General features: G+C 48.7%; 7 protein-coding genes across 7 annotated transcripts; 5 read left to right on the top strand and 2 right to left on the bottom strand.

Moving 5' to 3' along the window:
• The first annotated feature begins 4,962 nt into the window (after positions 1 to 4,962).
• Positions 4,963 to 6,566, top strand: BO79DRAFT_64904 (uncharacterized protein). Its single transcript, XM_025689550.1, has 2 exons — positions 4,963 to 5,675; positions 5,733 to 6,566. Exons 1-2 carry the CDS (start codon positions 5,094 to 5,096, stop codon positions 6,486 to 6,488), a joined length of 1,338 nt encoding a protein of 445 aa, XP_025543270.1. The 5' UTR covers positions 4,963 to 5,093; the 3' UTR covers positions 6,489 to 6,566.
• An 890-nt stretch (positions 6,567 to 7,456) lies between these two features.
• BO79DRAFT_189333 (putative UDP-glucose:glycoprotein glucosyltransferase) lies at positions 7,457 to 12,194 on the top strand (the record flags this gene model as incomplete). The annotated part of the gene is made up of 5 exons (XM_025680649.1): positions 7,457 to 7,605; positions 7,668 to 8,021; positions 8,080 to 8,908; positions 8,957 to 9,217; positions 9,278 to 12,194. 5 exons carry the CDS (start codon positions 7,457 to 7,459, stop codon positions 12,170 to 12,172), a joined length of 4,488 nt encoding a protein of 1,495 aa, XP_025543269.1. The 3' UTR covers positions 12,173 to 12,194.
• A 1,165-nt stretch (positions 12,195 to 13,359) lies between these two features.
• BO79DRAFT_243381 (bicyclomycin resistance protein) lies at positions 13,360 to 15,139 on the top strand (the record flags this gene model as incomplete). Its single annotated transcript, XM_025685279.1, has 3 exons — positions 13,360 to 13,673; positions 13,739 to 15,015; positions 15,120 to 15,139. The coding sequence occupies exons 1-3, from the start codon at positions 13,393 to 13,395 to the stop codon at positions 15,137 to 15,139; spliced, it is 1,578 nt and encodes a 525-aa protein (XP_025543268.1). The 5' UTR covers positions 13,360 to 13,392.
• Positions 15,140 to 15,230: 91 nt separating this feature from the next.
• BO79DRAFT_277218 (putative CmcJ-like methyltransferase) lies at positions 15,231 to 16,306 on the bottom strand (the record flags this gene model as incomplete). Its single annotated transcript, XM_025687806.1, has 5 exons — positions 15,231 to 15,235; positions 15,304 to 15,539; positions 15,614 to 15,698; positions 15,759 to 15,846; positions 15,902 to 16,306. The coding sequence occupies 5 exons, from the start codon at positions 16,304 to 16,306 to the stop codon at positions 15,231 to 15,233; spliced, it is 819 nt and encodes a 272-aa protein (XP_025543267.1).
• Positions 16,307 to 18,230: 1,924 nt separating this feature from the next.
• Positions 18,231 to 18,748, top strand: BO79DRAFT_251714 (uncharacterized protein; the record flags this gene model as incomplete). Its single annotated transcript, XM_025685875.1, has 3 exons — positions 18,231 to 18,302; positions 18,376 to 18,480; positions 18,542 to 18,748. The coding sequence occupies 3 exons, from the start codon at positions 18,231 to 18,233 to the stop codon at positions 18,746 to 18,748; spliced, it is 384 nt and encodes a 127-aa protein (XP_025543266.1).
• Positions 18,749 to 20,352: 1,604 nt separating this feature from the next.
• Positions 20,353 to 21,976, bottom strand: BO79DRAFT_277216 (cytochrome P450; the record flags this gene model as incomplete). The annotated part of the gene is made up of 3 exons (XM_025687805.1): positions 20,353 to 20,498; positions 20,554 to 21,596; positions 21,663 to 21,976. The coding sequence occupies 3 exons, from the start codon at positions 21,974 to 21,976 to the stop codon at positions 20,353 to 20,355; spliced, it is 1,503 nt and encodes a 500-aa protein (XP_025543265.1).
• Positions 21,977 to 22,695: 719 nt separating this feature from the next.
• On the top strand, positions 22,696 to 25,914 carry BO79DRAFT_277215 (uncharacterized protein; the record flags this gene model as incomplete). Its single annotated transcript, XM_025687804.1, has 3 exons — positions 22,696 to 22,944; positions 23,000 to 25,496; positions 25,568 to 25,914. The coding sequence occupies 3 exons, from the start codon at positions 22,696 to 22,698 to the stop codon at positions 25,912 to 25,914; spliced, it is 3,093 nt and encodes a 1,030-aa protein (XP_025543264.1).
• Positions 25,915 to 25,958: the final 44 nt, after the last annotated feature.

Below are 25,958 nucleotides of genomic sequence, written 5' to 3'. Positions count from 1 at the left end.
CTAGTACGCCGGATGAAATTCACGGATTGAAGCCAGTCTCCCTCAAAATATATAATAGTAGAGAGTACTAGAAGTACCGATCAGTTTTATTATGCCCATGACTGAGATTTGAACATAATCTGGCACTTCAACAACTAGTACAATTCGCTCAAATCATATTCGATGTATCCAGAAAGTAGTGAATGCCACAATATATATTTGAACACATATGAACGAGTGTATAGACGCACTATCCAAGATCGACCACTTACTTAGTACCTGTCCTGCTAACACATGCTTGAGGGGCGCTACACAGCAAGAGGAGATCTGCATTGTACATATTTCGCATAATGTTTTTTTATATTCGAAACAATGTAAATCACAGAACACAATCCCACTACTCTTGTTGCCATATGCTGGGTTCCTTCTGTCTGCATTACAGTGATATAGTGCATGACTCACATAAGTCTCAACGAGTAGTAGTAAATCTGACAGCAATATAAACAATCACGTCAGTATAGGACCTGGGGTAAGTATAGGTATACCTGGAATATATTCCAAAGAACATCGATGCTGGAAAAACGTACCAAGTTGAATGAGACAATCCATATATCAAGACATCATATCACCGAACCCCGAAGAAAGGAAGGAAGGATCTTGCAATAAAAACAAACTCAATCTAGCCTGTATGTAAGCATGAGAATATCACATGCAGCTCGATCAGTCTCAGCTGATCTATGTCTTCTTGTGTTACATTCAACTTTGAATATTGAAACAATTACTAACATATTATCTCACCGAGAAGGGAAAAAGTAAATTGCAAGTAAGACCAATTTATAAAAAATGTTTTGACAGAAGTTGCAGTGGACTGATGATTAGAACTCCGATGGTGACCGTCAGGTTTCATCTACATTCCAGAGCTGATTACGCAGTACTGATGATTGCATCTCACCAATAGCGAGAAACACCGGTCTCCTAACAATGCATTCTCTCGTACTGTCGAATCTTATGTTAGCCACTTCTTTCGAGGGAAATTGAGCTTCTACGAATGTGGGTGGCTACACCAGATGCATAGATCCTGCACTACGATAATCTGGTACCCGATAGTATTTCCGGTTCGTCAAATATAGGTTTAATATTCTTCCAAATCTTACACAACATATTGCTTCTTTTTCATTTGCACATGATGCGTGTCCGCAATCGGTTTAAGGGAGTATTATTTAAGAGAGATTGTGCAGCTGTAAAGCCGAGGAGATACAATGTACTAGAAATTTCGGTGGGCTACTATGTGGCAAACCGTCGGAAGAGATTGCAGCGCATTCATGATGCTGCAGACTAGTTGATTAGTTGATTACTCTCCTATCCAAGTAACAAAGAAGTGTCGACCTTCTGCTTTTCCTCATTGAGATTGCCCAAGGGCCACGGATGCGGCACTTCGTTGCAATCTCTTTGCAGATGTAAGCCAAGAAGTATGTGTCGCGGAGATGCCACTTATTCAATCACCACTTATAAGGGTATTCGCTGGTTGCCATTCAGCGAGGTTCAGCTTGCCATTCATTATGGAGGTGTAGATGTTGCACAGAAAAAGGTCGAACGTCTGACCTCCATTCCAAATGCTTGTCCCCGGACAAGGATGAAGCCAGGTACCGTGTACAGGCACTACCTTACCCAAAGACCTATTGACCTTGTACTCCTCGGTGGGTGTACAGGTGCAGCGATCTCTGGCCCATCAAGCGTCCAATGGCTGGACAATAGAAACTCCGCGAAACTTAGCTGCGTCGCCTTACACTCATCCTCGGAAAGCTACTGCAGGCAATCCCACATCGGACAGGATGGTTCGTGATGCCTGCACCAAATGCAGCACCTGAAGAAATTGTCCGCAAAAGGCGCTGACAGGCTCACCGTAGCATGGCTGATTACTGTATGTACTCCGTATTCCCGTTCACCGTGGTTGGACAGGCACTGATTTACCCCTTGTGACAGAGCTGATCACTAGTGCCAATTAGCCTCTGCTATGAAATCATGGTTGACTGATCGCCGTATCCCGGCAATAAGGGGCGGGTTTATCAGTTGCTTGTCTCAGATGGACTGGCAGAAGACGATCTCCGGCACTGCGGTCGTTCCCGGACGCTCCGGCAAAAAAGGGATAGGCAAGGCGTCTGGATCACCGGCAGTTATAGACTGTTATTATTTTTTGGCGATCTTACTCGTTTCCATTTCCCCCTTGGGTACTTGGGTACAATGTTCCGTAAATGTTTCGTGCTTTTGCGCCCAACATCCTGGATGGAATTACTCCCCTCGTGGGCAAGGTGGTAGATCACATCCCACAGTCCTGCATGCAGGATCAGGCCCTTTAATTGATCGCCGAATTGGCAGTGGCCAATCAATAGGAGGTTTTCTTTCTTTCGCGACAATCTTGCCTTTCCTGCTCACAGAAGGAAAAGCAACAGGACCAATGTTTATCCATACATTTCCCAGTGATTTGTGGATATCCATTCTACTGTGGCTCAAAATATAGTGTCGTTGGGAGCTGAGGCGAACGTACGTGTATGTGCACATGCAAATATCCATACTGGCCTGAATTGTACATTCTCCGACCATTAATTGACCAACTGAGAGCCAGAATCGCACCGCAACGTTGGCAGGGAGCTCATGATTACACTTCGTATGCTCAGGTATAGGCGTTGTCTATGAACGACGTAGGAGTCGCACTCGTGTTAGTCTGTTTCAGGTAAAACCATATTAAATGTCTTAGAAAGAGGAGAGTGAACACATCCCACTCGCACTGGCGTCGTCGTTTCCTTTAAGTTTCTGATGTGTACGACTGTACGTAGAACCAGGTACGCAATGTCAAACCGAGCCTCAGGTATGACGCACTGGCGATGCTATTTATTACCCAGCGAGAGATCCGAGTGTCAATAGTTGCCTCATTTCGCTAATCTGTTCATTGCCTGGTGGTTCCGTGGGTGGACGTCCTGAGATAGATTGCGTGTCCTGACTCGAGACCCACACGGACGGTTCCAAGAGTCACTGGCGGACCCTCCTTGACTGACACGCCCCCAATTGACAGCCCGGTAGAACCGAGGTTTTGGACCGTGGGATTCGTCGTCTTCAGTCTCCATCGAGTGTCGCACGTTCAATGGTACCAATTTGGCATGGTATGATGGATCAAGTAATTCAGCAATCGATCAATCAACCATCTGACAAGAATTACGAAGGAGGCGCGCACGACCTGCAAAATTTTATTGCCTGGTGCGGCCAAAAGATCGAGACCGAGCGAAGAAAACCCCCCACAGCCACCAGAAAGGACGCCAGGGCTCAATTTTGAATTTCGAAAGTCCGCCGTCTATTTGGCTCCATTTATCGGCGCCCTAAGCCCTCTTGGGAGGTTAGTTCGTGCCGACCACGAAGGAGTTTGTCCTCCGAGCGGACTAAATCCTGCCTGCTGGAGCCCGGAAGCTCTTACGCGGAAGTCTGGCTGGTCAACGATGCATCCTCCGTGCATATCCCCTTATGCGGCCTGTGGCGAGTAGGCAGGCGTAAAAATAAATCAGCTGCGCACAAAATGTGGATTTGTTTTGCAATTGAGAGGGGCCTTTCTTTTTTTTTTTTTTCTTTCCCTGACGCTTCTTGCTGCTTATCCACCCTCAGAAAGTACATTGTTGTTGACGGTTAGCAAAGAGCAGCCAGCGGGTTATAGCTGCTCTCCCACATAGATATACTAACTAGACTGGTGCGTAGATGCTAGTAAACAAACAATCTCGTCTACCGTTAGACTAGCGGGCGATGATTGGCAAGCGAAACGGTTGGAAGGACGGACTGGAGCTCACCAGGACGGGTGACATCCATGGAACCGGGATGAAGCCGATCGATCGTGGAGTTAAACCGGAATGGACGGCAGCACTTGAGTGGCCGAAGAAGGAGCTGGGATGGAGGCCGGCGGAAGAGAGAAGGAAGAGAAAGTGGGTGCGGCCAAAGTCCAGAACGGCGTGTGGTCGAGACAAATCGGAGTTGCTAACTTCACTTGGGCCGTCCGCGCCATTCACGTCTGACTAACAGCTATCCACCTCCCCTTCCCTTCCCCCTCTTCCTCCACACAAAACACTCGGCTGGTCCCTGTTCCTGTTCCTGTTCGTGATCTTTTTCTTAAAGTATCTGATTTCTCGCTATCCCCGCTCGTTATCCTTTGTTCTAGACATCTCACTTTCCCTTTCCCCCTTCTTCTCACTTCCAACATCACGTCTCATCGGTCGGCACCTCCTTCGTCGCCCTTGTTGTGTCTCACTCGTTCTCTCCACAATCGTTTCTCCACTTAGATCATCATTGGAAACTATTGCTGGCTAACGTCAAACCGCCAGCTTGGTTCTTTATTGCTCTCTGATACATCGAAAACAAAATACAAAGGAACCAACACGAATAAGGAGAACTATCTACAAAGTTCTACCTGTTTATCGCCTTCATTTCCATCATCGTGATTCGCCCATCTTGTTTGCTTTGAAAGCAACCTTATCCGGGTACTATTGCCTCTGTGTGACTCGAATACATACATCTAGTATCTGCGTCCTCGAGGCCTTTCCACCCTTCTAAACCGATCCTTCGCTTCTCCTTAGCTGTTTCGTTTTCCAAAACTGGAAAATAACCAATCACTCAAGCCGTTCACAAAGAAACTTAAAAAAGATACCACTACTCCACCGGCGGATCGAACTGACACCCTGCCGGGCTGATCCAACCGAGGCACTTCCGCAGGAACGTTTGCCCCCCCTCACACCGAGAAGGAAAGGGATAAGCGCTCCTGCTCTCCCTAGCCAAGGGCCCTTCTTGTCGTTTCCCAGCTTGATTCTTAAGGCGCATATCCGTGCTATGGGAGGACAGGTTACACGCAGCTGATGCCAGCCGTCATTGCAAGTAACTCCTGCCCATTTTGATCTCCTGCACGTCTTATCACGTCGCACACACAATTCCCCTGGCTTCGCTTTTCCCCGACTGGACCTAGTCCGCTTGTTATCCCAGATTGGTTTTTATATCCCGGTCTTTCCATAGGTCCCTGTTAACCAGCTGACCTTGTCATTCTTCACTCTTGACTTTCGTTACCATCTCCGTCAATTTCATCAAAAATGACGCGTGTCGAGGAACCTCTGGATGCCCCTGATGGCTCTGGCCTTACCTGGATCTTTGACCATTGCCTCCGCTACCCTGGTACCTATGAGATCCCATTGCGCACCATGTACTCGCTGAACTGCAATCCCACGAGACAACCGGCGCCTGGTACTCGTGCTCCCGAAACGGCCTTTCATCGCCCCACCAATTCGTCGACTTCCCAGGACTCGTTGGACCCTGCCGCTGATTTCCGAGCTCAATTGACTCATCAGATTTCGCGGTTGCCTTCACAGCCTTGCTCGCTTCCCCCAACTTTCGTCACCTCATTCCTGCGTCGTTGCTTCACCCCTGAGTTGGAAGAGGTTGATTTCCCCCAGGCATTGACTGCCCTGGACTACCTCAAGGACTTTGAAACCCGTCGCCGGAAAGAGGTTGCAGACGCGCTGCAACGGCTAAAAGTGGAGCCTAATGATGTGAAGGAGAAGGCCCAGCTGGCGAAAAAGAACCCGGGCGCTTTGACTTGGCTTGAAACTGTTACTGTTCAGGGCCGCCGAGTGGAAGCTCTTTACACTCAGATATACGTTGGTCTGCGTCGCTGGGTAAGCATACCTGCCGCTACTTCACAAGACTTATTCCAGGCTAACTTACTTGACTAGACGTTGATCAACGAGATGTTGATGGAGCCCTTTAACAAAGCCAACTGTATCGCCATGCTCAACACACTTTTCCCCCCAGTCACAGAGGCAACCGTTTCTCCCACTTCGCACCTCACCCCGCAGATTCTTAAGTCACAGCGGGATGGGTTTTTCCGGTATATCGCAGCCGTCGAGGTCAACGGTCCAGAGGTTCTCACAAAAGTGATCGCTCAGGGTGCTCCAAAGGGATCAGACAATGGTTGGCCATTGATCAGAGAAGCCCTAGACAAGTATCTCCGGGCGGCCAATGAAATGATTGACGAATGCACAACGGTGTCTAGCCCGGCTGGCATGGATGAGGGTATCGAGTCTCAGCCTCGGGCTCACAAAGGCCGCAAAGTCGATTCGGGCATCAGCTTTGATACGGGGGAGAAGCTTCCTTCCTCGCCTGTCGAGTGCAGCAAGAGCATGGATGACCTTCTAGAGAAGCCCCTCCCCCCTCCTCCCTCTCCTAAGGGGCACAACCACAAGTCGGGGTCGACGCTTGAGCGGCTGGCCCGCGAGATTCGCAAGTTGGGTGATGCCGGTAAGGCGAGGAATCTTAAAAAGATGAGATCCACTAGCGCCCTCGGTGTTCGGCCTGACACTACTGGTGGCCGCTCTACCGAAGACAATTCACTGTTCGAGGTGGATGAGCAGAAAAGAAGGCGGCTTCTGTGGGAGGCTTCCAACCGCAGAAAGGCCCACGTGAAGCAGCTCAGCAAGGACACCGCATGAGTTGGAACTGAAGTGTTGTATAGCCTGGTGCTAACTTTCACTTCTTGTCTTTCTCTAACTTTCTTTCTTCAATATTTTCAACTGTCTTTCGTTTCTCCTAACAGGGAGAAGCAAAGGCGAGAATCAACACAAGCCTGGATGCTTCAACACTGGATTTATTTGGGAGTCTGGACGCGGGATTTAAGGTGCATCAGGTTTCTACCAGCTTTTTTCTGTTTTGATTTTGTTTTCATATTGCAGTTGGGTTTGCATACAAGACTGGCGCATATGGTGGTTATCTTGAAGCGATTGAACGCCAGATGGCGAGAAAAAGCACAAAAGCTGGAAAGACAAAAGTGCTGACACATTTTGATACGATTACTGACTGACATAAATGATTACGATGCTGTTTCTATTAGCGAATCTTGCTGTTCACTAGCCAGACAACAATGAAAGTTATACCAATCTGCATAGTCTTAGCCATCCGGGAACAACCCCAGGCAACACAATAGGGAGAGAACACTGCGAATTTGGACCTGTAGACACCCGCGTAGCCTCTATCGACTCTGGGGAACTGCTATATGCCTTCATACTCTCATAAAGGACCCAGTAACATGCTGTGACAGCAGTTGCCGACTGATGGGCCATTGCAGCTAAAGCGCGGAAGTTCGGCGTTTTTGGCCGCTGCGCCGACCGTAGCAGCTCGCCCATCCCGCGATGTGGCCAAATGCCCCCAGACTCATAAGCGCTGCTCTCTTGGCTCAACAACTCGGAGGAACTTCTTGTGCAAGCTCGACTGGGCATTTTAAATGTCTAATTGGTTTATATATTGATCATACTGATCTGGAAATTACATCGTTGCCATTGATCGCCTCGAGCCTATCCGCCGCCCGTTATGAGTGCTTGCTAGCTAGCTTATCGGGAACAGCTAGCTAGTCAACACCGCTGCCATCAGCTCTAGGGTATCATTCCTGTGGTGGACTGGGACGATGGTATCTGGACTGGGAAATGTCGCCTCATGGCGACTTGCATCTGTATTGATTGCCGGTCTGCTGGCTATCCAGGGACGCGCCAGTCCGTCAGTCAATGTTGCTCTCCAAGCTTCGTTTGATTCCCCACCTTATCTGATAGAGCTTCTGTAAGCGGAACTCGTACAGACCTAGTCGACTATTCTTGCTTCTTGGGCTGATTTTGTTATAGAGAATCCGCCGCAGAGGAGAACTCTACCTCATACTTCCCATTACTCGATCGGATCGCCGACGGTACTTTCGACGACGCTGTTACGGATAAGGACCTATATGACCGCTTTCTGGAAGTTGTGCGTGAGGATGGACACTTACGGACCCCCGAAAGTCTCTCGTCTTTCAAGTTGTCGCTGGCGATGAGATCTGCCAGTCCGCGGATCACGGCTCACTACCAGTTCTATAATGCTTCGGTTCAACATTCCTTGATGGCCGCGCAGGATGCGGTCTGTCCTGTTTGGGTGCACTCGGAAGGAAAGCAATACTGCTCGTCTACTATGGAACGTGCTCAACAGGATGTTGAAGGTTCTGAGTGAGTGGTAATCTCAACTTTGCGTGCACTGTTGGTTGGCTAACAGCTCCGACTGTAGTGATCCACGAGAACTCCCTTTCGATCGTGTCTTCGGTGATCCCTCTCTGCCTCCAGCGATTCTGTACGCGGATATAGCGACCCCGATGTTCAAGGAATTCCACCAGTCACTGAGTGCTATGGCAAAAGAAGGACAAGTCTCGTATCGCGTACGATATAGGCCTCCCCAACATTGGACTCCTCGCCCTGTTTTTGTGTCTGGATACGGGGTCGAGCTGGCGTTGAAGCGGACGGACTACATTGTGATTGATGATAGAGATGCGGAAGAAAGAGGGACCGGCAGCATTGAGTCCGGAAAGTCTGACGCGACGGAGGATGATTTGGACGACCTGAGACCCCTGTCATCCTCAGAAGTTTCGCGGCTTGGGCTGAACACGGTAGGCTATGTGTTGGACAGCGATGACCCGTTTGACACACTCGTGAAGCTGTCACAGGATTTCCCCAAGTACTCTGCACGTGTTGCGGCTCACAACGTTTCCACTGAATTGTTGCAAGATATTCGGTCTAGCAGATTGCGTATGCTTCCGCCAGGGCTTAACGTGCTTTGGATCAATGGAGTTCAGATTGAACCTCGACAAGTGGATGCATTCACTCTCCTGGACCACTTGCGTCGTGAAAGAAAGTTGATCGAGAAGTTCCGCAACTTAGGCCTTTCCGCTACAGATGCTGTAGAACTGTTGTCACACCCTCTACTTGGAGAGGCCTTGGCCCGGGATGGCCCTCAGCGTTACAACTACCGTGATGACATTGAGGGAGGTGGTGTTATCATGTGGTTGAACAATCTCGAAAAGGATGCACGCTATGAATCATGGCCCAGCGAACTTGCAGGAGTAGGTGCATCCACGATCTTTTATTGTGGGAATGCTAATGTCTCGTAGTTTATGCAACGCACGTACCCAGGCCAGCTTCCAGCAGTGCGCCGCGATTCCAACAATATTGTCTTCCCTGTCGACTTGACGAGCACTGAAGATGCTGATATTGTCGTCAAGACGATTCAGGTCTTTGTGAAGAACAAGATTCCCGTCAGATTTGGTTTGATTCCGGTTACGTTCTCGGACGGAGCAATTGCTCAGCTCAAGGTTGCTCATTACCTTCAAGAGACTTTTGGTCTGGCCAGTTTTATGGATTACCTCGAAGCAGTAAGAGCCAATATGCCCTACCCAAATCCGCTATTGATTGTCAGTCACTGATTGGAGCAGTCGGCATCCAAAAACAAGTTGGCTTCTCCGGATAAGGCTTGCTTCCAGGCTGCAACTCAGGACCGGAATCCTCGTCCTGAGAAGGTGTCTCTATCTTTAGATGAAGTCTTGAATAATGGTGTATTTGACGCAACGGTGTCAAAAACAACTGCGTATTTAAACCGTCTAGGCATGAAGCACGAGCCATCACATGCTTTTGTTAACGGTATCCCTGTCACCCGCAATGATAAATGGGCGCAGGAAATGAGCACAAAGATCAGCAGAGATACCCAGCTCATTCAGCAAAAGATTGCTGATGCCGAGGTCGATGAAGATACTTGGCTGCCAGAGCTGTTTCTTTCACAGGCTTTTGACCGACGCAACCCGGCGATCGTTCCAGAAGACCCGAAAGAGATCCGGGCTGTGGACTTGGTGCAGATTGCGGACTCCCAAGGGAAGCTCTTCAGCCAGATTCCACGTATAGCGCTAGATGAAAGCAATGCCTTGGAGAGTGCCCATGCCATCATTGTTGGCAACTTTGATGATGAATCGGGTTACGAGCTACTTAGTGCGGCCCTCGAGAGCCGGAAGACACATGGTGAAGTTGAGATGCTTTTCCTCCACAATCCAAAGCTCGAGGCGCCCCCAGCATCTCGGTCTGTCGCCGTTCGCCGTCTGTTCAACGGTGACAAAGAGGTAGATGCCAGTCAGCTTTTGGAGGCGATCGCGTCTTACGCCTCGCCAGCAGATGAGGAAGTTGAGGATGCGGCACACTTCTGGGAGGCTCAGCGAGCTGTAATACAAGAGCTTGGACTCGCTCCGGGCGAAAGGGCACTTATCGTCAACGGAAGGGTCGTCGGACCTATTGCAGAAGACACCTCACTGACCTCAGAGGACTTCGACCAGCTACTGGTTTATGAGAAGCAAAAGCGAATTACTCCGGTAGCAAAGGCGGTCAAAGCACTTGAATTCGACGAGAAGCTTTCTGATCCGGTAGACTTTGCCAAGCTTACCTCACTTACCACGCTTTCTACGATTTCGGATGTGCCAGAGGGCATCTACGAGTCAACTTCTGACATCCGGTTGTATTTGTTCAACCGATGGAACGACGCGCGTTCGGCTATCACTGTTTCCAATTCCGAGGATCCAGCGATAACCATTGTCGCATCCATTGATCCTACATCCGAAGTCGCTCAGAAGTGGCTCCCGATTTTGAAGGTACTGTCCGAGCTGGCAAGTGTCAGAGTTAGGTTGGTCCTAAATCCCCGCGAGGAGATTAAAGAGCTTCCTACCAAGCGCTTCTATCGTTATGTTCTCGATTCGGAGCCGTCGTTCGAGGAAGACGGCTCGGTTTCCCGGCCCACTGCTTCCTTCTCGGGCGTCCCTGTTGAAGCACTGCTCACCCTGGGCATGGACGTTCCCTCTTCGTGGCTTGTGGCTCCCAAGGACTCTATCCACGATCTTGACAACATAAAGCTCAGTTCCGTCAAGGAGGGCTCGAATGTTGATGCAATCTACGCATTGGAACACATCTTGATCGAGGGTCACTCTCGTGATATGACCACGAAGTCCCCGCCTAGAGGAGTCCAGCTTGTCCTTGGAACGGAGAACAACCCTCACTTCTCGGATACCATCATCATGGCCAACCTCGGATACTTCCAGTTCAAAGCCCAACCTGGACTGTGGAACATTAACCTCAAACCGGGCCGTAGCGAACGTATCTTCACTCTCGACAGTGTAGGCGGCCTAGGCTACAACCCCCAGCCCGGCGACGAAAACAATGAAGTGGCCCTCCTTTCCTTCCAAGGTCGCACCCTTTTCCCGCGTGTCTCCCGCAAGAAGGGCTACGAGACCGAAGACGTCCTCGAAACCAACCCCAGACCAGGTTCGGCGATGGACTACATGAATAAGGGTTTCAACTTCGCCTCTGGCATCCTATCCAGCGTCGGAGTCGGCACCAAAGGCAGTACCAGCGGCAAGCAGGCTGACATTAACATCTTCTCCGTCGCCAGTGGACACCTCTACGAGCGCATGCTCAACATTATGATGGTCTCAGTGATGCGCAACACCAACCACAGCGTGAAATTCTGGTTCATCGAACAATTCCTCTCTCCTTCCTTTAAGTCCTTCCTGCCCCACCTTGCGAAGGAGTATAACTTCTCCTACGAAATGGTCACGTACAAATGGCCACACTGGCTCCGGGCCCAGAAAGAAAAGCAGCGTGAAATTTGGGGCTACAAGATCCTCTTTCTGGACGTTCTCTTCCCTCTCGACCTCGACAAAGTCATCTTCGTTGATGCCGACCAGATAGTCCGCACAGACATGTACGACCTCGTCAGCCTCGACCTCGAAGGTGCTCCTTACGGCTTTACCCCCATGTGCGACTCCCGCCACGAGATGGAAGGCTTCCGCTTCTGGAAGCAGGGGTACTGGAAGAACTTCCTCCGCGGCCAGCCCTACCACATCTCCGCACTTTACGTCGTCGACCTGAACCGCTTCCGTGCCATCGCCGCCGGCGATCGCCTCCGTGGACAGTACCAGATGCTGTCAGCTGATCCGGAGAGTTTGAGCAACCTGGACCAGGATCTGCCGAACCACATGCAACATCACATCCCGATCAAGAGTCTGCCGCAGGAGTGGCTGTGGTGTGAGACTTGGTGCTCGGATGAGTCGCAGTCGCAGGCTCGTACAATTGACCTGTGCAATAACCCTATGACGAAGGAGCCGAAGTTGGATCGTGCCAGGAGGCAGGTACCTGAGTGGACAGAATATGACGATGAGATTGCGGGCTTGTCGAAGCGAGTTGCTGCTAAAAAGCAGCAGCAGGCGGAGGAGGAAGAAAGGGACAATGAATCGTACCCTAATGAGGATGAAGAGGATGAGACTTCTTCTGGCTGGGATAAGGATGAGCTTTAGCGGGTTCCGTTTTAATTATAGCGTGTATACATAGATCAGTTTGGCCTCCAGTAGGAAATAGATTGTTCGCTTCATATGTCTTGTCGTCATTCTGTAAATGGTTGCTTCTAATTGATACATTAGAGGCAGTACTGCTGCCGGGACTTCCTTTTGAGGACTGACCTGCCTGTATGAATAGTCGGTTGTCCTTCCACGAGTTCATCCCTTCTATATTCCCAGATTTTCCTTATCTAGCTCTATAGGATAAGTTCTACTCCATATAAAACTATTTTCGACGCTTTTCTATATTCATTGGTTGTGAAGCTTCGCCTCGGAAACAGTCCTACTTAATCAATTCCAATCTCTAGATACTAGAAATCCAAATATGCCCGTACCCAACAAAAGAAAAACTCAGTACCAAAACACTCTTGGCTACCCCATGGGTTGGTAAAGCAGGTCCGATACATATAACCATCCAGATTGAACGATCAGCAATGGTGGGCTTGGGTGAGAAACGTGAGCATTTGGATTGAGGATTTATTTTTTTTAATACTAGCCAGTCCATAATCTAGATTAAATGTAGTCAGTAGCTTTTCCACTCTTGGCAGATCTTGCCTAGTCGCTTCGATGACCGAGATTGTATACATGCAGGCTACGACGCTGTACATTGAATCGATCCCTTAAACTTGTGCAGATGACGACTGTTGTAGTAGAAGTTTTCAGCGCAAAGCCCAGAAATCCAAACTCAATTCTGTCCTTCTGGAGAACCCCATGGAAGTAGCCCTCATCTCCGAGGTGCCTAAATTGCTGCTAGTAAGTTCTCCGCCAGGACGTTGGTATCTTGCATAAGGCCACTCGAAGTGGAGCGTGCCGTTTAGCCTTATACAGCGTGGAGGGAATAGTGGAGCAAGTTAGACTAATCACATGCTTTGTTGATAAGAACTAAAAGTAATTCCCTATTGGGCAAAGATGTCTACTTTGAAATCCGCCACCGAGTTAAATACCATGTAAGATTATGGAAACTTTCAGGGGACTAGACTATGTCTGCCCATGCTTGTATTTAATAAATGCTTAAGGCTAATTCTAGGCCTCCCCACGCCTTATTCCCGGATATGGATTGCGCATTAGTCTCTCCACGTGATGAACTATGTCGGTCCTAAAATGTCGCTATGCGCCTTTTCCTACCTGCTGTCTCAGTAGCAGATTAGAACCTATTTGCGCATGCCGTCCGCTCGGCAGTGATGTCTTTCATCGATGAGGCCATCAACCACCCGGTCCCCATATTATCCTCATTCGAGCCGCAAAATTCGTCACACAAAGAGCAGTCCCTGACTGCGGTGGACAACGAGAAAGAAAAGATTGCCGACGAACGGCCATTGGAAAATTCCGATGCCAGCGAAGATAGCGATCCGGACGTCATTCTCGTGGACTTTGATGAGGATGACCCGGAAAACCCGTTGAATTGGTCGCCAGTGCACAAATGGCTGATTGTGATTGTTGTTTCATGGATGGGCTTTGTCAGGTAAACTAATGAAATATCTCTGGCCAGTCTACTATTGCTTCATTGAATTGACCAAGATAATCTAGTGTATTCTCAACAATGACAATCGTACCTACCGCACCCGAAATCCTCGATGAATTCCACTCGCACAGCAAAGTCGACCAGACTCTCCTCGTCACTATCTGGGAACTCGGCGAAGGAATCGGCCCATTCTTTATCGCGCCGCTCTCCGAAAGATTCGGGCGGCTCCCAGTCTTCCATATAGGGAATTTCCTCGCGCTGCTCTGCTTAGTTGCTAGCGCGCTCAGCACCAACATCTCCATGCTCATCGCCTTTCGGTTCCTGACAGGTTGCTTCCTATCAATTCTCACCCTTGGCCCGGCTATCGTCGGGGACCTGTTCAAAATGGAACAGACAGGTCGGTCCATGGCAATCGTCATGGGCACTCAAATGATCGCGGATTTTATTTCCCCCATCGCGGGCGCGTATATCGCTGAGGACCTGGGTTGGCGATGGTCCATTTGGCTAGCGGCTATTGTGCTGGGATTCTTTAGCTTGCTGTTACTGTTTGTGCTGAGAGAAACGTACACGGTTGTTCTGCTGAGAAGGAAGGCGGAGCGGTTGCAGAGTGAGCATGCGGGCGCAGACGACAACATCAACTTGAAGTATCAATCCAAGCATCAAGCCCGGATCGATGCATCAACCATGCTTGAGAGTGCTATCAAGCCAATGCAGATCCTCTTCCGATCTCCTATCCTTATCATGACAACGACATACATGGCCACAACCTACGCCCTGGTGTCATTGATCATGGCCACTCTCACAGAATCCATGGAATCGACCTATCCCCACACCTTCACCAGCGGCTCCATCGGGCTCACATTCCTCAGTCTGGCAATCGGCAACACCGTTGCTTTGATATTCTACAGCTTTACCTCCGACCGCTACGTCATCCGTCAAAAAGAATTAAAAGGCGACGCATTCAAACCTGAGTCGCGGCTTGTGCATCTCCTCCTCGCTGCTGTTATCCTCCCTGTGGGGTTCATTATCTACGGATGGACGTTGAATTATCATGTCCAGTTTATCGTGCCGCTCATTGGGGCGTGTCTTGCTGGCTTCAGCATGACGCTTTCTGCCATTCCGGCCGAAACTTATGTCGTGGATACGTATGAGATCCATGGCGCTTCTGCTATCGCTGCTGGGGTTATTTTCAGAGCTATCGCGGGAGCATTCTTGCCCTTGATCGGCCCGGCTCTGTATGATAGTATTGGGCAGGGATGGGGAAATACGGTGCTGGCTTTTATTGCGGCGGCTTTTATTCCGCCGTTGGGGGCCTTGATGGTCTATGGGGATTGGTTCAGAAGTAAGGAGCGGTTTGGGAGGGAGGGTCGGTAAATCCATTAGTAGTAGATTTGATTGATATATGTTTGTCCATGATAATTGTTGTATATACTCCATTCTCATCAGATATACTCGAGATTAACTAATCGAAATAAACAAATACCCTCGCCTCGATACTCTCCCGCAACTGCGTACTGTCGTTATTCCGAGGATCCTTAAACGCCGTATGAGGGACTCCTACACTTGCAGTATCAATATCATCTACAGCAGCAACTCCGTATTGGTGCATAATGACAGGGAGAGGTCATACCTGCACTGTTCTCAGCCCGAGAATCCGCCTGCACAAAGGCAATCACCTCATCAGCCTGCAACCCATGCCAGTAATACCATCTGTGGTTCTCGTCATGGTATATTCGAGTATTCTCATTGACGTAGTCCCGGGCCACGATATCCATAGCAGTGGTCTGAGATGCGTAGTCTACTGTACGGCGGTCGCAAACCGTGATCGGGAAATCGTATACTGGGCCGCGAATTGGTTTCCATAGGCTGGTGAATAATCAAATGTAAGCTTGGTTCGCTCTTGATGGGTATTTGATGGGAAGGTCGGTGATAGATGTTACTTTACAACGATGAATTGCGAGTAAGTTTTTGGGTGGATGTTGAACTGCTTGATGCTGCATTTTGCTGCTGAGGAGGCTGTCATATCTATGTTGAAGGGACCAAAACAATCAGTCTTGGCTGTATGTACAATAGGATAGGGCATACCAATATGCACATAATCACTCGGTTGATTCGTATCGAGCTCATGTCGCTCTATACCTTCCGATAGCCACAGAGGATGACGTTTGCGAGTCTATCTCCAGTCTATCAGCCTATTTGAATTCCTTCAGGTCTCTTGCTTCACTTACAGCATGCTCTAAGACTTCAACTCGTGCAGCATCTGGAAATAATTCTCGCGCAAGCGACTTGTATTGAGGATATAAAACTTCTTCCACTTTCTTGTCATAGTAGTACTCCTCCGGGGCCAAAGGACAATCAAGATACAATTGAGTAAACCCAAACTTGGAGAACATCTCCTTCGACGGAATGTCTAGATTTCGAGCATTATGAATGGGAACTATACGGTCATCTGCGGCTGTGTTCGTTGGGGCAATGTCGGAATCATACTGAAAGTGCAGGTAGTATGGTTTCACATGTTGGTGCTGCTCGTCTTTGACGAGGTATTGGATCTTTGCTTGGACTGTGTCTTCATCTGTAATGATGGAGGTGGCAGTGGCCGTTGTGGATGCGTTGATTCCTCCTGGTAGGGGCATTTTCGACGATAATTCTCTTGTTCGAGTGTTTTCTGAGGGGTGAGATCCAGTATCCAACTACAGACAGCGGGTGCGATTCTTGGTAGTTCTTTGCCGCAACACCCGATTGCCAATTGCTTTTCGAATTCGGGGCACGACCTTACGGTTCCGTATTGAAATGCAAGACAAGACGACACATCACCGAGATGAAGGAGTGCATCCTGAACTCAGTTCAGGGCAAATCAGTCCCCTACCCCGCAGTTCCTTGCGAATCAGGGCTATGACCCACCGGCTATACTATCGTACTCGGGGGCCAGAATAAGATGATCCACACTTCAAACAGGATACCATCCATGCCTTGGACTCGAAAATCAAATCCCTCATCTGCAATACGACGAATAAGTGAGGCGGTTACAATCCTAGGTCTACTGTAGTATCCTTAGTCTCATTCCAAGTACGTTTTGCGCCATGCCTAGGTAAGCTCCCCATGTCAACCATGTAACTGGCTAAGCAGGCGCTTATCTTCTCACATAGCTGACCGAAGTGGAGATACGTACTTTCTACAACATGAGACGACCCACCCTAATCCGCAGCGGCCCGAAAGCCTATCTTTCACTATCTAGGTGGTATGACCCACGCAGGTGGTCTTCATGAGCATCGAGACGTTCTTTTCATGAGACCTTGAGGGAGGCTTTACTGCAGCTGCGCCCTAATGCGCTGTAACCTGGACGTGTTGCACTAGACTGGGATCTCATCCATCTACTTCGTAGATACTGGGCGTATCAATCGTATCTTTCAACCTGTATCTAGGTGGGATGCTCCTCGGAGATGTAAGTGTCGATTACATCTCATACTTTAGTAATCTTGTCTAGAAGCACTATGTACAAACGCGCGAGCCGTGCCTAAAGTGAAGACTGGGATTGCATCCTTCATCCTTCGAAATGTTTGATCGGTATGAATTGGGATGATGCATTGCGCAATGCTGATAGCCAATGCAGCTTCGTCTACTTCGTTCCGGTTTCAATGCATATTTCACTTCTCTCCGGCTGTCATAGTCTGCGCTAGACTTCAATCAGCGTATTAATAGCCAGCGCATCATTCACGTCGTAGTTAGATGATGCTCTTATCTTGCTATCTAGAGCCGGTTAGCGACGCGAGGCCCTTTGGGACAGATTGCAGTTCGTACATACACCTGATAATGGTTTCTTTTGCCTGGAAGCACAATTAACTGGAATTTGTACGCTTACGCCGATCAATTCTCACCTATGTGTAACAATAGCTTCTCTGTACCATCCATATCCATCTACTGGGTAACACAAGTCGTCAGGGTCAATGCAGATCAGTTGCGCCACAACCTTGGCGTGCGGAGTTGCTGGTCCAGCCGAGGATGCTTGGCATATGTCTTGGGGTGCTTGTCTTGCGGATGCCAAGTGCTTATCCGGAGCTGGTAGGTATCAAGCATCAACATATCTGGGTTTATCGAGATTGAAGAGGTATTGTGTGGAAAAGACACTAACCTTCCTAGGATTGTTGGGCATGGTTATCGACAACTTCCCTCATCTTAGTTGCTATGCAATGATGCCATCTCGTAGGTGCAGATATCAAGGATCGTAGTGTACTGCGCATTTTCGAGGGATTTGGATAGTTTGATCTTTCTGGATAAACAGCTCTGAAGTCCGCAATAAAGTGAGGCATTTATGCAAGCCTATCAACGTGCGAAGAAGGCTATGGGATCCCAGATACGGCTCAAGATACGAGAAATTGAAACACGCTTAATGAAGCATGCATAGACGATTGAACGAATCATCCGGAAGTAATGATAATTCAGGGCACGGCTCCAAGCAAGCGCTCGGACGGGGTTGAAACCCGAGGGGAGGGGAGATCTAGACGATCAAACTCCGTAGATAGCTTCATCACACACTGTACGGCTTATCAGCAGAGTAGAATGGATCACTGCCTCCGCATTAGGAATCATGCATACTCGCGTGCTTTCACGGGCTTCATGCACAAGCAGCGAGTACGTATGGTTGGGGATAACATGGTCAATCGCGGATCTAACTGGGATACATCCGTCTCGAATGCTATATAAGCCCCTTTGGCCATCGCCCAACATTCACAAATATCATCAACCTCAGACAAGAACAATTTCAGACTTTACTCAAACCACACTTCTCAAACAAACACCCTTTAAGATGGTAAGAAAAGCCTCGCACATCTTCAATCACACAGAGCATACCTAACTAATTGGCTTTACAGCCTCAATCCACCTCTACCGCGCCCCAGGAGAGAGCCCAGCCCTGGAAGGCCATGCAGGAAGTCCAGAACCTGTTCAAGCCCGAGGTGCCCGCCGCTGCTGAGACCGCCGACAAGGCCGAAGAAGAAGAGCCCTTGAAGCTCAACTTGCTCCGGGCTCAATTCAACTCCGCCAGATCCAACATTGCCAATGTCGAGGAGAAGCACTAAGCTGTGTCGTCTTAGTTGGGAATGGAGGAAGGAAGGATGCTAGGGAGAAAGGTCTGGCCGGATCTATGTGCCATTCTCTTGTTATAAATGAATACTAGCTTGCCTTCCTGTCTTGTTGGGAGGACAATATAATAACTGTTCACGCAAGTTGAAGTATCATTTGCACTGTAATGAATTGCCAATTAAAGTTAGATATGACGAACCAGATGTTGCTACTTCCTCGTAAATGCCTGTTATTAACGGCATATTTCATTGCAAGGCTACCGTTATGATACTTTTTCTGCTCTTTCTTTTCTGGGCTGTTTTTCTCCGCTGAGGTCCCACGTATCCTCACATGTAGGTACAGGATCAATCTGCGAATTCAGGCCTGCGAAGAAAATCACTTTGCACTCGTAATCCTTCAATAAATAGCAAAGTATGTGTTCTTGATCAATTCGAAGATTTGAACGCCCTTTGCTCTATTCACATTATCATACATAGTATAGATCGAGCACAGAGAGAACGCATCAGAAGGCAAAATTTTTTTGAGAAGACAGTAGATATCCAACACCTCCAGGAACCAGACAGCATTCCCAACCTTAGTAAACGACAATATCGCCAACCATTACAAATCGAGAGCACACAACAGCGGTTTTGGTTCCGTCATAGTTCTTATCATCACAAAATGCACATATGCAGCTGGACACAAAGTCGAACAGCATACGAGTCTAGACACATGCGCCCGGGTAAACCCCCTCCGTTATCACCGCTCTAATTGCTGACAGGGACCAGTAATGCCCACGAGAGATTGATCCTTCGTTGATCTGTAGTACTTTCTGACACTCCACGCACCATCTCCACTTTTCACCGTTCACTTCCAACATCGATAGGAATAGATAGGTCCGGAGAAAGGAGAGGGGGTTGGGACTCCGACGGCCCACCGACGGAAGGATTCTCAGCCAGGGTCATAACCTGATAGCATCCTTCCACTTCAATACAGAATACAGGGAGTATCAACGCGGTATGCTACAATAAACCCGCAGCATATGACGTATGATAGGCTTTATTGAGTTTAGCGTCTGGCTTTGGTCGAAAAGTCCATGCAGGAAGGAAGTCCTTACGCACCCGCGTGTGTGTTCATTGCTGGATTGAAACCTACCGGATCCCCAATATCGAACCCATGATGTAATTGTTTTGTTTAGGTCGCATATTTGAGTGGCGCAACGTTCTAGAGCTCTTATCTTTGAACTGTGGTAACATGTTTATCCATGTTGTGATGTGGATTTATGTATGGACTCCTGCGTGATAGCAAATCCTCACCGGAACACCAGCTCGGGATGGCTGGATGATCAACAGACTTACATTGGTGATCATCAATAGCAGGTGCGTTTGACAATATGAAGAAAATGTTGAGTGGAAGACTCTGCAGCATTGAGGGACTACTTTGTCATGTCTTTGCTCGCAAACTAAATACTCCTTTCGAATGTTGTAAGCGTAAACCATTATCCTCACGTCAGCGCCACTGCTGTGCGGGCGCAATTACACTTGAAAGCAGAGAGTTACTCTGCACAAGCAACTACTAAAACATATAGCTAGATTTTAATCATTTCACTCTAGATAGTTGGTTATGTGAGCCGTCGGAATTTCAGCTGCAGACAACCTGCAATAGGACCCGCGGAAAAGGCATCCACCTGTTCCACATTTCCTGTAAATTCATCATCCAGGTAAGTCTCATAATCCATATAGATGGTTGCAAGTAGCTCTTTTATGACTTGTTTTGATTGCATTGTCAGCACGTTCTTCGATCGAGGAGAAGTGGGACATACCACGCATGGAGAAATGAGTGCCAATGCATACTCGCGCGCCGCTTCCAAAGGTCCAAACCCACTTCCGCATCTCCGCGATCATGTCCTCGTCTGCTTCGAGCCATCTACCCGGGTGCCATTTTTCCGGGGACGGAAAAGGAACCGGGTTGAAGTGAAGGGCCCAGGCAGAGGAGCTGACGATGGTGCCGCCGGGGACATCGAACTTCTCCGCGAGCCGGCAGCCAGAGTCCGGCACGACACGAGGAAACGGGCCAGGACAGGGTGCCCGTGTCCGCATGGTCTCGGTAACGACAGCATCAAGCACGGGTAAATCCGCAAGGCGATGAGCCAGGCTCTGATCGCTAGATTCGGCCAGACTGAGGAGCTCTTTCCGGAGCGCCCGCTGGCAGTCTGGATGTCTCGATAGCTCGTACATGGTATATGCCAGTAACGTTCCCAGGCCAAGATGACTTGCCGAAAGATGATCATCGCACTCAACAGCGATGTAAGAAGCCATTTCGTTACGCGGCATCTTGGGGTTGGCGGCTTTGAAAGCATCATAGAAACTGTCATACAGGCTCGCGGTGGAAGTAGGCTTGGCGGGATGCCTCCTGTAGGCATCTGTAATCGCTCGTGTGAGCCACGCTTGCCATCGAAAAGTGGCATCGGGATTGGGCAACCTGTTGCCGATCAAGCTTGCAAGGTAGGTTAACGGCCAGTAGAGGGTGGTCCGCACAGAAACTATCTTCGACGCCGCTGAGGCCAACGTTGTGAGGTCGTTCTCAAATCCCGAGTCCCGTAAAGTATCGGTCGCGTTTTCGCTGCCAAAGAGCCAGCCTGAGGCAACGTCAAGGGTGCAGCATTTCGCCTGCTGATAGACATCGACAGAGGTACTAGTGCTTGCCCACTCTGTCATTTTCTCTTTAAGGTGACTCGATACGCGGGAGAGGACACTGCCGAGGGTTTGAGAGTTGAGAATGTACGAATTGGAGTAAGGGCGAGAAAGCATACGTTTACGCTCCCTGTGCTCGTCGTTGCCTGTCATGGTGACCATGTAGCCAACCCTGGATTTGGTTAGACATCGACTTGTATCATTCAATCTGGGAGTTGCGAATGCATCAGGGACTTACTGATCGAACAGTTCATGGTAGAAGGATTCATCTTTGTCGAATTTGCTGCTGTAGATTGTGCGAACCCCGTCATCGATACAATTTACACTCACATCACGCGGTCCAATCCGAATGACTGGTCCAAGGCGACGATGGAGTTGGATTCGAGTCCGATTCTCCAGATTCCGCCATCGGAGTGACAGCAACCACAGGCGTGAATAGGGGGCGGAGAAATGAGCATTGGGAATGTCTTTCAAGCTGGAATTGTGGTTGCGATGGAATGAAGCAACGATCCATGATACGATGAAAGTGAAGCCGACGACCACGGCAAGCATGTCTTGAGGAGAATAATATGAAGAATCCAGGGCTAATCTGAGCGGCGACTGCGACTGGAAGCGTCCCACCCGCAGTACTTATTCCTCCATCATAGAATCGCGTCAATTGCGAATCCAGTGATCCGATATGGAGCCGAAATTTGGCCCAGCATGACCAAAGGACATAAGTACAGACAGAATGCAGTCTAGATCTTCTTGGTCACCTAAGGTCCGAATCCCACCAGACCATCTCATTCGGCATTCTTGCTGTGCCGTGCCATCCGCGCTATCCCTAAGGAATTGTCGGGCTGTTCCGAATGATAATTGGAAGGAATATGCAAGTGGACAAGCGGGGTTATGATACACAGGCTGTGTAAAGTCAAGTCTGCACGGGTTTAATTGCATGGCGTGGCATTAGTGGCTTGGTCTTGTGTGCACCAGACTGCTGATCTGTATAGTTCCTTTTCTTTTCTTCAACTTTGTCGCCCCTGCACGCAACATTCGACCAGTCTCCCTACTCGCCTCTATTTTTATATCCTCTCTAGTATAGTATCAGAATCAGTTGTCGATGGAACCGCTCGACTCGCGAATTTCACTAAGTCCCTCAGATACATCAGGGAATCTCCGTCTCGGTTAGCATAGTTTAGACTGCTGCAGCTCCAATTTCCAGTTACAGCGCATTAAATTCGCGTATCTTTGATCACAAGAGAGCTATCACGTACAGTTCGAAGACGGAATACATGGGAGAAGCGCTTCGCTTCGACTCTGTTGAGCTCATTTCGGACACAATGGAAAAGCCGCTGTTGGACAATCGCTCATACCGAGTGATTCAATTACTCAATCAACTAGAAGTCCTTTTGATACACGATCCAGACACTGACAAAGCTGCCGCTGCTATGGATGTCAATGTAGGTAGCTTCAGCGACCCGGATGATCTGCCAGGGACCGCGCACGCGGTGGAGCATCTGTGTTTTATGGGAACGAAAAAGGTGAACAGACTATATGCAGAGCTATTAGTAGCCCAATACTAAAATTCTTGTCTAGTATCCAGAAGAGACCGAGTATAGCACTTATCTGGCCAAGTATGGTGGCTCCTCCAACGCCTACACGGCCTCGACATCGACCAATTACTACTTCGAACTATCTGCAAGTTCAACATCAAATATTTCAGAGTCATCCGCAAGCAAAAAGGGGCCTAATGTTTCAATTTCCAAGAATAAGTCACCTCTCTATGGCGCCCTCGATCGTTTTTCGCAGTTCTTCATTCAACCACTCTTTCTCGCCGATACCCTAGATCGCGAACTGCGCGCAGTGGATTCAGAAAATAAGAAGAATCTTCAAAGCGACACGTGGCGCCTTGAACAATTAGGCCGTAGCACTTCGAATGAAAAGCATCCCATTCACAAGTTTGCTACCGGCAATTATCAGTGTTTGTATGAAGAGCCGGTATCGCGAGGCGTCGATATTCGGAAGCGCTTTATCGAGTTTTACGACGCCCACTATTCTGCGAACCGTATGAAGCTTGTTGTTTTGGGTAGAGAACCACTGCAGGAGTTACAGGGCTGGGTTGAGGAGCTCTTCTCTAAAGTACCGAATAAGAATCTGCACCGTTTGAGGTGGGACGGTATACCAGTCTTGACTGAATCCGAGCTCACGACACAAATATTTGTTAAACCAGTGACAGAGCAAAGACAGTTAAACATTGATCTCACCTACCCCGATGAAGAAGATCTCGTCGACTCCCATCCCAGTCTATATCTGGAGCATCTAATTGGCCATGGGGGCCCTGGCAGTGCTCTCGCTTATCTGAAGGAGCTGGGTCTCGCGGACTCTTTGTCGGCTGGGGCTTCTACTCTGTGTCCTGGTTCAGCACTTTTCTGTATTGACGTGAGACTTACAGAGAAGGGCGTTCGTCAACACCGGAAGGTCTTAAAGATTATCTTCCAATATATTTCTATGCTGAAAGAGAACCCACCGTCTGCCTGGATATCGGATGAAATAAGCCGCCTAGCTGAGGTGGAATTCAAATTCAAGCAGAAAGGCCCTCCATCCCGAACTGTTAGCGGTCTAGCCCAGCTCATGCAGAACACTTGTATACCACGCGAGCAGTTACTCAGCTATCCTCTCATTCGCAAGTTTGATCCAGAAAGCATCCAGCGTGGTCTATCGCATCTACGGCCTGATAACTTTCGATTCTTTCTTGTCGATCAACAGTTCCCGGGAGATTGGAACGCAAAGGAAAAGTGGTATGGGACCGAATACAAGCTCGAAAATATACCCAATGATTTCATGGAAGAGCTTTGGACAACCGCACAGGCTTCAAATCCAGAAAGTCCCCCTAAACTTCATTTACCAGCTGTGAACGAGTTTATTCCTCAACGATTAGATGTTGAACGAAAGGATGTCGCAGAACCAGCTCGTCAGCCTACGCTAATCCGTCATGACGACCATGTCCGTGTGTGGTTCAAAAAGGATGACCAGTTCTGGGTGCCCAAAGCTAATATAAAGATCCTTCTTCGGTCCCCCATGGTCTCACTCACACCGATGTATGCTGTCATGACGCGTTTGTACGTTGATTTGGTCGAGGACAGCCTTGATGAATACGCTTACAATGCGGATAAGGCCGGTTTGAGCTACAAAATATCCGAAAACGCACAGGGACTAATTATAGAGCTAAAGGGTTTCAACGACAAGATGTCAGTGCTTTTGGAGAAAGTATTACTGGCAGTAAGAGATTTGGAAGTTAAACAAGAGCAATTCGACGTGGCGAAGGAGAGGGTGTGGAAAGCATATAAGAATTTTGACTACCTGGAGCCGTATCGACAGATCAATACATTCTCGCGCCTGTTGATCAATGAAAGATCCTGGGCTCCGTCTCAACTACTCGAGGGGCTTCCAGCAGTGACAGCTGAGGATTTACGCTCATTCTTTCCCCAACTGCTGCAACAAATGCATATAGAGATCCTCGTTCATGGCAAACTACATAAAGAAGATGCACTAAGTATAACAAATCTTGTGGAATCAACACTCCGCCCACGTCAATTTCCCAAAAGCCAATGGCCATCACGCCGCACGATTGCGCTACCAAGGGGGGCAAACTGCATATACGAGCGAGTACTGAAGAACCCGGAAAACATCAATCATTGTCTCCAGTATATCATCTCAGTCGGCTCTGTCTCGGACCGTTCGCAGCGAGCCAAGCTATTACTCTTTTCTCAGGTTGCGGCAGAACCATGCTTCAGCACGCTACGCACAAAAGAGCAGCTCGGATATATCGTCAACTCAGCCATCGGTGTCTACGTGACGACCGGTACCTGGCGCATTCTCGTGCAGAGCGAGAGGGAATGTAAGTACCTCGAAGAGCGCTGTGATGCGTTTTTGGAAACCTTTGCGTATGAATTACGCGCGATGACCGACGAGGTGTTTGAAGAGCATAAGATCGGGTTGATCAACAGACTCTTGGAGAAATTGAAGAATTTGGACCAAGAAACGTCGCGTTTTTGGACTCATATCATGAGTGAGGTGCTCGACTTTGAACAGGGTATGTTTGGTACTTTCATACCCATCATAATTACACTGTGAATTGACTAACTGGGTGGACTGAATCTCCAGTATATCAAGAGGCCGAACATATTGAACCACTTAGGAAGAAAGACATACTCGAGTTCTTTAACCAGTACATCCATCCATCTTCACCTACCCGCGCGAAGCTATCGATACATCTTACTGCGCAAGCATTTACTGGAGACTCTGCTGTAGCAGGATACAGTGCTGCCGCTGAAGAAAATATTGATGCTTCATCATTAAAGAGAGATCAGGACGCTGTAATAGTCAACGGACATAGACGTTCAGTGTCCCCCCGCACTATTCCAATTGATAATGTCAGAAAATGGAAGGCAAGTCTGCCACTTTCGCCGGCTGCAACCCCAGTGAAGGGCCTGGCCAGCTTCGAAGAATGATGTCAATTTTCAATGCCTTCCAGTGGCAAGGAGAGTGAGTACTA

This window comes from Aspergillus costaricaensis, assembly GCF_003184835.1.
Source record: "Aspergillus costaricaensis CBS 115574 unplaced genomic scaffold BO79scaffold_5, whole genome shotgun sequence".
In the NCBI taxonomy this organism is placed as follows: Eukaryota; Fungi; Ascomycota; class Eurotiomycetes; order Eurotiales; family Aspergillaceae; genus Aspergillus; species Aspergillus costaricensis.
This window is presented reverse-complemented; position numbering and strand designations above follow the sequence as displayed.

Bases quoted from the DNA above. Each gene is read 5' to 3' on its own strand.
- BO79DRAFT_64904 (XM_025689550.1), top strand. From the start codon at position 5,094: ATGACGCGTGTCGAGGAACCTCTGGATGCCCCTGATGGCTCTGGCCTT. The intron at 5,676-5,732 runs GTAAGCATACCT...TTACTTGACTAG, and splicing joins ACGTTGGTCTGCGTCGCTGG to ACGTTGATCAACGAGATGTT.